The sequence below is a fragment of the Rhipicephalus microplus genome, unplaced genomic scaffold (genome assembly GCF_043290135.1).
Source record: "Rhipicephalus microplus isolate Deutch F79 unplaced genomic scaffold, USDA_Rmic scaffold_18, whole genome shotgun sequence".
Lineage (NCBI taxonomy): Eukaryota > Metazoa > Arthropoda > Arachnida > Ixodida > Ixodidae > Rhipicephalus > Rhipicephalus microplus.
The window spans coordinates 5,782,975-5,796,629 of NW_027464591.1; the positions used below are offsets into that span (position 1 = coordinate 5,782,975).

Sequence of the window (13,655 nt, forward strand, 5' to 3'; positions counted from 1 at the left end):
GCTGGTAACGCACTCTCTCACCAGAGAATTGGCCCTTCTGGTGCAGTGTCTGTCCCCTACCTCCTACATGGCTAGGCCAATCATCTCTCGGTCTGCAACGCATGCGAAGGAATTGACCTCGACGGCAGCGGCGGTCAGATTTGTGACACAGTAGATGGTGCTAAGAATCTCTTGAGTGCGGACAGGCCGCCATTGGAACCTAAACTTGGCAACGTTTAACGTGAGAACCTTATCTAGTCAGGTAAGTCTAGCTGTGCTATTTGAGGAATGAGAGGGTGTTAAATAGGATGTGACAGGGCTCAGTGAGGTTACGAGGACAGATGAGGCCTATACAGTGCTACAGAATGCGCACGTCCTTAGCTATCGTGGCTTGGCTGACTGAAGAAATTTGAGTAGGGGTTCCTTACCCCCAGAAATATATCTGATAACTCAAAGTAATACGATATCAAAAATGAAAGAGTGGCCAGGTATCGTAATAAACTTAATAAAAGATACAAGATGAAGGTGGTACAAACCTACGCGCCTACATACAGCCAAGATGATGATGATTAATTGATATGTGGGATTTAACGTCCCAAAACCATCATAGAGGACACTAGAAATTCCAACCACCTCGGGTTCTTTAATGTGCACCCGAATTTGAGCACACGGTACAACAGCATTTTCGCCTCCATCGAAAATGCAGCCAACATAGCCGTGATTTGATCCCGTGACCTGCAGGTCAGCAGCCGAGTACCTGAGCCACTGGACAACCGCGGCGTGGCCAGCCATGATGACGCATTAGTTGAAAGCTTCTATGATTCTCAAAAAAAAAAAGCGATAATCGCTGCCTGCTCCTGTTCCCGTGCCCACAAGTGCTCTGTGAAATTGTTGATGAATGTTTTTCGATGGTTTTTTTGTTGCTATGCTCGGGTGATGTAGAGTTAAATCAGGGCCAATAACTCGCTCTGTAACCGCACTATAAACAGAAACTTTGCCGGAAGAACCATCACAGCAAATGAACGTGATTTTTCAGCTACTCAAAGACCTTCAGTCCCGTTCTGTGCAATCCGCCAAAAGCCAGACTAAATTAGCTACTGACATAAAATCAATTAAAGCAAGCCAATTGCAAATCGAGACCAAAATTGGCAATATACAGAAACGATTTGATGAACTAGAAGAGAAAACCAGGGCACTCGATCTGAACGGGGAAAGAATGGCCAGCATGCAAGAATTGATTGATTTCCTAACCGGACAGCAGGACACTCTGCAGTCGCGATTATACAAGCTAGAGGATAGGTCGCGGCGCGAAAACCTACTCTTTTACGGCATTCCGGACGCTCACGAAAGCTGGGAGCAATCCGAAACCAGTATAGTTGGGGCACTCAGCGGTGTAGTTTACCCTCTCCCGCAAAACGCCATTGAGCGAGCTCATCGGTTGGGAGCATACCGTCCACATAAGTGCCACCCTATCATCGTCAAGTTCTCAAGCTACAAATTGAAAGACTCCGTACTAGCTGCCTGCAAGAAGTTAAAAAAAAGGTACATCACAATTAGCGAAGACTTTTGCCCAGCTACCCGATACGCTCGCAGAAAGCTACTTGAATTCGCAAAAAGCCAGCCTAACACCCCCGCGTATAAAGTACGCTACAACAAACTTACGATTAACAAAACACAATTCGTCTACAACTCGGCAACAATAGCGCTAAGTAGCTTGCGCCACACTACATCACTGCAAACGATCAGGGAACAGCATCGCCACGAGCAGCTATCAAGGAGCATGTGCCACACCACGCCACTGCTAACAATCGGGCCACAGCATCGCCACACGCTGCTACATAGGTAGACGCGAGGGGAAGTGGTCATCCACTATCACACGTCACAATCCTCTTCACTAACATTCGAAGCGTTATCAACAAGCGAGACCAAATAACTTCTGCTATAGATACTTGCAACGCGGACATACTTGCTCTCACAGAAACCTGGCTACACACACAAATTCACGACCACGAACTTTTTCTGCCCGCGGATAAATTTTCTATTTTTCAATGCGACCGCACTGCCCGTAAAGGTGGTGGCGTCCTCTTCGCAATTACCAAAGATTTTCCTTCCCAGTGCATTCATATTAACAGCGAGTTAGAGATCACATGGGCACTAACCAAACTTAGTTTTCAAAAAATCATTATCGGCGTTTGTTACAGGCCACCAAATTTTTCCGGCAACTTCGCGAATGAACTTCATGACGTAATTAATCTGGTCTCATCAAGATTTACCTTTGTTTTCTTGGCGATTTCAACCTGCTGAACATATCATGGACTTCAGATACACCGATTATGCAGCCTTATTCGACTATTAGCCAATAGTTTTTAGACTTATGCACTGTCTTTTCCCTCACCCAACTTATTACTCAGCCAACACGATTAACCGAACTTGCTTCGAACACCCTAGATCTCGTACTAACGTCGAGGCCAGAGCTTGTCTCGGGTATTACACTGTCACCTGGCTTAAGTGATCATTTATTAATATCATTCCAGCTAAATATTCAGCGTTCCAAGAAGCCTAAAAAACAAAAATAATTAAAAACTATTCAAAAGCAAACTTTGAAGCCATTAACAGTGAACTTGGCTCATTTCTTAGTACTTTTTTGGAAAACTTTCACGAACGCAGTGTGCAAGAAAATTGGGACATGTATTCAGCTGCCGTTGCCAACTTGGCAAACAAACACATTCCTGTTTACGCAATAACAATGACCCAAGATTCCCCATAGTTTAACGCACACCTAAAGCGCCTATCGAACAAAAAAAAGCGATTATACAGGTCTGCCAAGAAATGCGGGAATGAAGAACGCTGGAATGCCTACAAGCTCGCGTCTAAAAATTATGTAACAGCACTAAAAAAGGCCAAAAGTTATTACTTACAATACGTGTTACCATCCATGCTAACGAACGATATTAAAAAATTCTGGCGCACAATAAACCCCAAACCCGACGACGCAATCACCCTAGAAGACGCTAGCGGAAATCAAAGTCCTTTTGACTTATTTGCGAACGTTCTAAACGATGTTTTTTTCTCTCACTTTTCCGTTGATGCAAATGACGTTTTACCTAATGCAGAACCCTTTCCCCATCCCGTTATGCCTCCAATATGTATTGATTGTAGTGGTGTTGAAGCGATAATTAGGTCCTTAAGATTGTCTTCCGCTCCTGGTTGTGACCACATTGACCCAAAATTCTTGAAGAGTACGTGTGCTTCTTCATCGGTCATACTAACAATGATCTTTCAGCAGTCACTCGACCAAGGTTGCCTGCCCGCTGAATGGATGATCGGGAAGGTGACTCCATTTCACAAAGCTGGTAACGTCATTCCCCACTTAATTACCGACCTATATCACTTACCAGTATACCGTGCAAAATATTAGAACACATCTTATGTTCGAACCTTGTAAAATTCCTCGAATCTAACTCATTCTTTACCCAGCACAACATGGTTTCCGAAAAACATACTCCTGCGAGACCCAACAGGCATCTTTCACACATAAACTGAACGTTATACAGGATCACTCTTCTCAGGCTGACTGCATATTTTTGGATTTTTCTAAAGCGTTCGACAAGGTTTCCCACAGTTTATTAATGCACAAATTACTTCAACTAAACCTTGACAGGAAATTACTAACTTGGATTGAATTCTTTCTCAACAATCGTTCTCAGTATGTTGCTGCTAACGGGGTGAATAGCCGCCACACCGCTGTTCAATCTGGAGTACCGCAAAGGTCAGTTCTTGGTCCTCTTCTTTTTCTTACTTATGTTAACGACTTACTTGCATGTCTTTCCTCTCATGTGCACCTATTTGCTGATGACTGTGTAATATTCCGTGAATTAAGCTCCGATGCCGACGTAACTGCTCTTCAAACTGACCTTACTGCTGTCTCAATTTGGTGTCAAAAATGGTTAATGCAACTCAACGTCAACAAGTGCAAAGTTATGAGAGTGTCTAGAACAACTAATCCACCTCCTACCTGCTCTCTCAATAATCTTGCATTGAATACCGTTTCTAACTATAAATATCTAGGCTTACACATAACCAGCACTTTAAATTGGGCAATCCACACTGAACACATAATTGCAAAAGCAAACAGAATGCTTGGGTACCTACGTCGCAACTTTGCTAAAGCTCCTTCTTCCTTAAAACTCACCCTCTACAAAACACTGATTCGCCCTAAATTAGAATATGCTGCCTCAGTTTGGGATCCTGTATATGCCAATCTAATACACTCAGTCAAAATGGTTCAAAATAATTCTACCCGCTTTATTCTTTCTAACTATAACCACACCGCAAGCATATCGGCAATAAAATCTAGCTTGAATCTACCATCTCTAGCATCTCGCCGTCAGATTCTTCGTTTGTGTCTTTTTCACAAAATATATCACCATCCCCAATTACATAATGAACTTATTTCACTACCAGATTATGTATCACCTCGTCTAAATCATCGTCACAAGGTCGGAGTCCCATTATGCAGAACAAATGGCTGCCACACATCATTCCTACCACGCACGAGCATCGAATGGAATCACCTTCCCGCATCAATAGCAACTATCCAAGATCATGAACTGTTTAAAAACGCCATTAGCTAAGACAGTATGAGTAGGAGCCGCACCACTGTAATAACTGCATATCCATTGCTGCATTTCTGTATTCTTTTTTTCCCAATGTGCTAATACCACTCCCCTCTGTAATACCTCCCGGTCCTGAGGGTACCAATAAATGAAATGAAATGAAATGAAATGAAGACGTGGAATCGGCAATGAACACTGTATACTATATATGTATACACTGTATGTATATATGTATACTATATATGTATACACTGTATACAGTGTTCGTACTACTATAGGTACGAACACTGTATACTATAATGATGGACGGCTTAATGTCATGATAGGGATGAAGCAGGCTGGAGACGAGGCAGTGGGGTATGATGGCATCGGTAGAGAAATGCCAGAAGGGAGTTGATAGTAGAATTTGCAGAACGTAATGTATATGGATCTTGAATACCTGCTACGGAAAATGGGTGAACCGCAAGCAGACTTGGAGGAGCCCTAATGTCAAAAGTAAGAACGAAATAGACTTGAGGCTAACTGCACACCTCAACATCGGGCAGGATGTGGAAAAGTTTGGCAAGGTATGATGCAGTGGTCATAGATTGGTAAGGTCTTGAATTTCCCTAGACTTGAAGAAGGAACGACAAAAACTGATATGCAAGAAGCCAATCAATGAGCTAGCAGTGAGAGGGAAAGCAGAGAAATTTCAGTATCGCTTCAGAGCAGATACTCTGCTCTTATTGAGAAAACCGGCCTTAGCGTTGGTGCAATTAGTAGTCTGACGAGTATTATTGCAGAGTGCGCAGTGAAAGCTGAAGGTACGGTAGTTACGCAGGACACTAGCAAGCTGTCCCAGGAGACAAAAAACCTCATTAAGAAACGTCAAAACAAGCAATCAAACACAACAGGAAAGATAGGTCTGCCTGAGCTTTCGAAGCTAAGTGTAAGGTATCCGACGTAAGAAGGTATGACATGGAGAGAACTGAACATGCTCTAAAGAATGAATGGAATGTCAAGGTGATGAAAAGGAAACTTGATTTGGCAAAAGCCAGATGTATGTACAAAGGGACACGGAAAGCAAAGTAACAACCAATATGAATAGGATAATTGAAGTAGCGGAGGAGTTGTACAGTAGCTGATAATGTAAGAAGTGACAGTACTCCAGATGACATCGCACCAGCAATGACAGAATTAAGTCGAGAAAGCCTAGAAGAGAATGCAAAAAAGGCAAATGTGCTGGTAAAAATCAGGTAACATCAGATCTGCTGAAAGAGGGAACTGGCCACCCTGTTCACGAATTGTCTTTTGGCGGAGAGGCTACCAGAGTCTTAAAAGAATGCTAACACCATCTTAATTCATAAGCACAAAGACAAGGACTTGAACAACTGATGTCCGATTAGCTTACTCTCCGTCGTATACAAGCTATTTACAAAGGTAATGGCTAACAGAATGCAGACAACATTGGAAGTCAAACCAAAGGATCAAGCAGGATTTTGTACAGGCTACTCAACAATCAACCACAACCATGTGATAGAGAAATGCTCGGAATACACCCAACCACTATACGTAGCCTTCATAGATTATAAGAAGGCATTTGATTCAGTATAGATATTAGCAGGCATGCAGACACTGCGGAGTCAGGCTGTCGACGAAACATATATAAACATCCTGGAGAAAATATACAGGAGATACTGCCACCATAGTGCTTCATTAAGAAAGCGACAGAATACCAATAAATGAGGGTGTAAGACAAGGACATACGATTTCCCAAATGCTATTTGCCGCGTGCTTACAGGAGGTTTTTAGAGGCTTAGAATGGGAAGGGTAGAGGATAAGAGTCAATGAAGAGTATCTAGTAACCAGCGCTTAACCGATGACATTGCATTGCTGAGTAACTTAGGGGACGAATGACAATTCATGATTAGTGAATTAGACTCGGAGAGCAGGAAGGCAGGTCTTCAAATTATTCCACAGAAAACGAAGGTAATGTACAACAACCTCGGAAAAGAGCAGTGCTTCGAGATAGGTAGCAGTGCATTTGAAGTTGTTGGAGATTACATCTGGTTAGGACAGGTATCAACCGTGGAGCTGAACCACGATATTTAAGTAACTGAAAGAATAATAAGGGGGTGGTTGTCACAGGTCCCTTTAATTAGGGAGGCGATTGCCGGGCTAATTCCAAGGGCCGGAGTATCAGCCCCCCGACCCGCACCACGAAAGCGTGGACAATTTAGAAGTGGTCCTATTTGGTGCGCCAGCGGACGCCGGCTGTGGCCCAAAGAACAACTCAGAGCCGAGAGTTGATAAACAAAACAAAATTATATTCTCAATAATGGCAGATAAAAACGATACACAAATGTGCACACTCGACAATAGTTTAATACAATATGTCACCAATCAAACAATGTACTACAGAGTACAATCAGCCGCTCTCGAAACAACGGACACAGACAACAACACACACTACAATGCATTCGCATGCATCGAACAACCAAGACACTTAAAGACTAAAAAGATAGAAAACCTATTCAGTCCAAAGTTCTTGAAACAAAAGTCTGGATGATACTCTTCCGAGAATCACTCACTCAAAGTCCAGCGTTGTTGTCGTTCCGCTGCCCGCGAAGTTTCTCTTCCAGGAAACCTCTGTCGTTCCGCTGCCCCCGAGGTTTCTCTTCCAGGAAACCTCACGTCTTCACTTGGCCGCTCTCCAAGCTTCAAACTTCTTCGCCGGAAACACGTCGGCTTCACACTCGCAGCTGTTGCCACGCGTCTTCGCTTGATAGCAGTAGACACACACTCTTGCCTGTAGCTTGAGTCGTCACCCCTCAGGTGGAAATCCTCTTTTTCTCCTCCTTTGTCACGGCAGACAAAAGGCTTCGCCCACAAGGCGGTACACCCTACGCACTCTGGCGCATACTTTCTTCTTCTCCTGCTTTGTCACTAAGGACAAAACCTTCACCGACAGACGCGGCGGCATACCCTACGCACTCTGGCGCTAACTTCCTTCTTCTCCTGATCTCCCATCTCGGATGCTCGATTAAATACCTTCCGCGCGAGATTCCAGAAAGTTCTCATCATTTCGTCGGCGCGATACGCAGCGAAGGCTGGGGAAAGGGCGAGACGGTACGAGGGCCGTCCGCGACGGATGACGCAACCCGGCTTCACCACGCCCCTTTCCATCTAGAACATTCCAGGGCTTGCTCGGGCGCGGATGAGAGGAGGTTCATCGGCGAACCCACGCTTCCGAGAGAGAAGGACGCGCGCCCGGGGAGTCTTTGGATGCTTGTTTTCTTTTTTTTTATCGTTGATCTCTGGGCGCTTCGACGCGAGAATTTGGCGGCGTGCCCTTTTTGAGCGCTCGTTTTGTGACAGTGGTACACATTCGGCAAGAATTCTCAACTCTTGAATGGTAGATTGCCACTATCGCTCAAGAGGAAGGTAAATAACAGCTGCATCTTACTGGTACTTTCCTACAGAGCAGAAACCTGGAGGGTTACAAATGGGTTTATCTTAGGTTTAAGAGTACGCAGCGAGCAATGGAAAGGAAAATGATAGGTGTAAGCTTAAGCGACAAGATGAGAGCACAATTTATCAGAAAAAAAAACAGATGTTATGACATCGTACTGAACATCAAGAAGAATAAATGGTCATTGGCAGGACACGAGAACCTTTGGTCATCAAGGATCACAGATTGGATTTATAAAGGCTGGCGGATGAGGGGGAGACAGAAGATGAGGTGGGCAGGTGAGATTAGGAAGTTTGTGGGTATAAAGTAGCAGCAGTAAGTACAGGACCAAGTTGAGTGGGGGAACATAGGAGAGGCCTTTGTCCTGCAGTTGACGTAGTGAGGCTAATGATGATGATGCATGTAGAGGGAGGGGCGGAGGGAGGAGCGTATAGAACAAGTTCAGCTTTGTAGTAATTATTCTTTCTTAAGAAGCCTATGCTAACTCCAATACCAATGCAGGAAAATCTCGAGAAACATTCCTAATATAATGCGGGAAGGCGATCACACATTGAGAGTGTGTGCTTTCGTACCATTTTATGAAATCTACAAGCATATTTTCCCGATATCTTTGAGCGTATGTTGAAATGTGTTACGTACCGTCTTAGGAAAGGGCTGTGTGGGGTGTAATGCTTGCTTATATCGGTTCATTGTAGTATTGTACGTGAGGAAAAGCATGCCTTTGCACAGCAATAAAATCACTGAGTTTAATGCAACAGGCTTTTTTGAGACACGTGCCAGAATAAGAGGACAACGGACACGAGCACCGTGATACTATCGATGCGCGGGATGATGCTATGGCTAGGAATTTCACAGAACGTTACGGCGACTGCATAATTGGCCTGGAGTGTCCATAAAATTGGGGAAGCTTTGAATGTTTTCTCTGACACATTTACATTTATGATGGTAACTTTCTGTGCACACCAAAGCTCTTGCAGCTTTGTTAAACAGCCTCACTGTTAAAAATTCAGCTTGATAAAGGACGCATAGATAGTGCCTCAACACTATCTAGGCGTCTCACTAAGCATGTGTCAGCCCTTTATTACCATTTAACCATATGTCCGGTTTTAACAAATGCAGCAGTTTCTCCCGTTACACGCACGCTGGTTGATCCGGTATCGAGGCCTTGTAAAGTGATAGCGCCTCTGCTTCGAGTGAACAGTGTCAATAACTTCATTGAAATTTAGGCAAACCCTTGAAATACCTGCGAGTTGCGTTCCAGGCTAAGCATTCGCAAACGAACAAACAAGCAAAAAATATCACAGCATATCCCCGAAATGAATGATGACGAGTGGAGCGAAGTGTTCATCCGTCCGTGCGTCCGTACATGCATCCGTATGTGTGTCCGTCTTTCCGTCCATTCAGCCGTACTTCCGTCCGTCTGTGTGTTCGTTCGTCCATCCACATACGTGCATGCGTGCGTCCGTGCGTCAATCTATGCTTCCGTCCGTCCGTCCGTCTGTCCATCTGTCTCTATTTTTGTCTGGCTATCTGTCTGGCAACGACCACGAGCCGCCGTGGCCATCCGCGCCTGCCTCTCCACTTTGTCTATGCCCCACAAACGATACGACACGTACGGTGACGATCGAGGAGACAGAGAGGCACTCGTTCTTCCCGTACCCAAGCACAGCCCGTGCAGCAGCCGATCACAGAGAGGTGGTACAGCGCCATCTAGAACATGCTCAATCAACTGCAGTTTGTATGTACTTCTATGAGACCGTGCCATCTATTGTAGTGTTCGAGATATACTGCCGCTTACGCCTGACGCGGGACAAAGCAAGACTAGAAGAAGCTTCGTTCCTTAGAAAAGCACATGCGTCTTAATAATCCTTAACCCCCGTTTGTTCCCTAATAGATAGCTGAAATCAAGAAGAAAAAATGGACATGGGCCGGGCATGTAGCGCGTAGACAGGATAACCGCTGGTCGTTAGGGGTAACTAACTGGATTCCCAGAAAAGGCAAGCGGGTTAGGGGGAGACAGAAGGTTAGTTGGGCAGATGAGACTAAGAAGTTTGCTGGTATATATTGGCAGCAGCAAGCACAGGACCGGGCTAACTGGCGGAACATGGGAGAGGCCTTTGTCCTGCTGTGGACGTAGTCAGGCTGATAATGATGAATGATGATGATGATGTCTTAATAATGATTAACAAGAGCTCGTTTTTTCTGCACTCTGTCTCACTTCAAACCACCAAAGCCATGCAGTGACGGTGTGCCTGGTGTACTTCGTGTGCAGCCTGGTGGGAGCACTGTTCGTGTTCGGCCTGTACGGTAACCTGGCCCATTCATTCAACATTGAGATCAGCGACATCGTCACTAATAGTGCGTGCGTTTTATTTGAGTGAGACAATGTGCGCAACCACGCTGTATTAAGAATATTTCCAACGCTGAATGGGCACGCCTGTCCGTGGTGTGGAGTTTCGCCGCAACTCTCCCACATTTCATGGAGATGCCTGAATCGACCACCAAATGCATATTCTTTTTTAAGTCACTACAAGCTCTCTAATACTGTCGAGCAATGGGAGGCACAGCTCGCCAGCTCTTACCCAGAGGTGCAGCTTGCACTTCTGTGTCACATCGGGCAAGCGGCAACAGTTAGTGCAGCCCTGGACTTGGGGCCCCAAATAAAGTTTTCCCTTCCTTCCTTATTTGCCGAATCTATACATATTACCAATATGCTTTAGCGCGAGGCAGTGCAAAGTTTTGAAATGAAAACGGGATAGTTTGGGTGTTTTGATTAGAAAACGGGACGGTTTGTGTGTTGAGTTACTTATTAATTTTCAAGTTTCTGCACCAGGAGTTTCATTTTGTCGAATACTTCTAAATTCCGGATTGCTCAGGATCATCTGCACTACTGTTCTCGATGTATAGCAAATACATACTTTTGAGGGGAACAGCGTGAAATACGAGATGGAGAAAGAATGAAGACACGCCACAAGCTCTGATGAACAACTGTTTGTAAATTTACTACACTTGGAAATATATAGCTGAAAACACAGTTGTTCGTCAGCGCTTGTGTCGTGTGTTCATTCTTTCTCTGTCTCGTATTTCGCGCTGTTCCCCTCAGTATGATGTACCAACTGGCCCTTGAAGAACCCCTTCTGCAACATACGTATTTGTTTTGTATGGTCTGCTCACCATACGTTAAAAATGTTTTCGCCAGCGAAACGTCTTAACCGACAATAAGTAATTTCTTTTTCACAAACCCAATGTTGTTTACGATGGAGATCCTGTTATTAGTGTAGCACACTACAAGGTACTGGCCTCGTATTATATGTTCACAAGTTCTCGATTCCTTGAACAGTTACACGCTTCGTATTGCAGGACTGTGTCGCCTCATAATTCGCGTAGAAGTTGGGAAAGAGGGAACTTCGTGTTTGAGGTTTGAAGTTTAGTTGCTTTTTTCACCACAATATGAGTACGATATCAGCAACTTTTCTTAGGGCCGCCACCTCCTCAGCACCATAGAAACAAAATGAACTATTAATTTATTTGCTGCAGCAGGGGTTTTCTAGAAGGTTGGTCCCAGGGAACGCTTCCAAGCTTCATTAAATGCCAAAGAACCTTCCCCCTCCCCACGCTTTCTTGCACGTATTTTTCGTTTGGTTCACAATACATTCACGAGCGAGAAATTTAAAACCAAGGATATGTGATAAGTTTATTCGCTAGAATGCAACTGAACTTACTTTTCTAGCACCCCCAAATCGATGCGACGCTCAAACAGAGGGCCGGGCGCATTTCGGCTGCTGAATTCAAATGATTCCTGTGCTTCTTTTCTGATAGGCTAGTGTCGAGAATGTCTGCTGACAAGCATATGCTGATGCAAATGGCAGCACTGTGTCTATGTACTACTTTTCTTCCACACCTATTTCCTAACAGGAGAAATTCACATGGGGGTAAGTGAAGGCTTCCGAGATTCAAGTGCAACAGCTTAACTGCGTGGCCCGTTTTCGAAGTTTGGCTGGCTACAAGTTGCTGGTGGGATTTATTGCGGAAATATCACGCTTCTGTTATACACTCAGATGTGCTTATTGGCAGTCGGGCGTCACTAATGGAGGTTGCCTAAATAGATTGCACCTCAGGGTCACCATTTAAGTGACTTGGTGAGTGCGGAACCAGAAAAAATGTGCCAGAGGCCCGCGAACTCCGGGAAGGGAACCCGTAGGTTCCGGGGAGCCCACTTTGAGAGTGCTCTAAAAGGGTACTGATTACAAACGTATACACTCAATTGAAAGGGACTGTCTATCATTCTCCACTGCTTTTCTGCATCGTGTCGCAATGAAGAGCGTACCATCTGAAGTGTCTAACCTTATAGCTGTTGCTTTGGAAAGTGTGTAGAATTTTTTAAAACAGAATTTTTTGATCTGCGTTTGGTTTGCTTCCGTCGGTGGGGTGAATCGCCACAACATTGGTCAGTGGAAGCGTTGGCAATTATACTGCCCGTAAAAGTCAAAAACTGAAACCGCGTGTGGTTCTTGCAGGCCTTCATCAAGTTTGGATAATAATAAAACAAATACTTTGGTGGTCGTTTGAGGCACGCACGCACTCTGTTGTTCTCATGAGCGGCGGTGGGCGCTGTGCTTTCGTTTCTCCGCCGTGTACAGGCAGGCATGCAGGCAAGAGAACACGCCGATGGCAGCGCCACCAAGCGCCTATTTGAACGCGTGAGAAAAACAAAGCGAAAATCTGGCTCTGGCGCAACCTAAATGTGCCTCAAGTGCGTAAAATGCAATTTCGAGGTATGCATATTTGTTTTAAAAGCAAACTAGTTCTACCTACGAGGATGTTTTGTTCTATCAGTTGATTGAACGTATCGTGGTTAGATGACGCTAGCGGTAATTTTTTGTCGATTTTCAGCATCAAATGAAAATTATAATCGATTTTTTATGGAACAGAAGCATGCTAGTTGCCGCCGATGTGACCAACAATCTTTGCTCTTGCGTCACAATCAGAAAACTTTTTTTTTGAGTGGCAGACAGTCCCTTTAATATCTTTTTTGTTCTGACTGCAAGATACTTCCAGCTGAGCAATCGTAACCGAAAGCTGCGATATCTCTTCGAGTTAAGAACTGTAACAAAATTATGACGTGGCGTTCGCTCTTGCAATAATATCACCCCCATGATCGCTAATTGTATATGTAACTTCAGAGGAAAAAGCAATGAAACATGTCAAAACGGCATTTATTTTGCTCCTATTGATAAATTTACACTTGTAGCCCCGGAAGCCCTTCAGAAGTAGCTGTTGGAAAAATATCTGTCTCAGTCTTTCGTGGCACTTACTGATAACTAAATTTTGTTTAACCTGTTGTATTCCGCCCACATGCCACATGACTTGCTCCGCGCGTGTTTGGTGCTGAATATATGTACTTATATGTTTAGCCACTTTAAACAAATAAAACAATTGTGAAATAGCGCTCGTTTGTACTTTCTTTGTGTGCGTCCCCGTCTTTTATGCGCGCTACGAAAATTTTAAAAAATTTTAAACATGAAATTATACCATCTCACCCAGTTATCTATCTGTTTTACTTATACTACGTGAACTCGAGAACTTGTCTGCAAACATTGTCACGTGTA

The 13,655-nt window shown here is 44.3% G+C and overlaps 1 protein-coding gene across 1 annotated transcript in view; it reads left to right on the forward strand.

Annotated features, from left to right (window-relative positions):
- LOC142785181 (sodium- and chloride-dependent betaine transporter-like) overlaps positions 1 to 13,655 on the forward strand; it is a 39,199-nt gene that overhangs the window by 12,797 nt on the left and 12,747 nt on the right. The window contains exon 4 of the mRNA XM_075883635.1: positions 10,319 to 10,404. Within this exon, the coding sequence (XP_075739750.1) occupies positions 10,319 to 10,404 (86 nt within the window). The remainder of the gene's footprint in view (positions 1 to 10,318; positions 10,405 to 13,655) is intronic.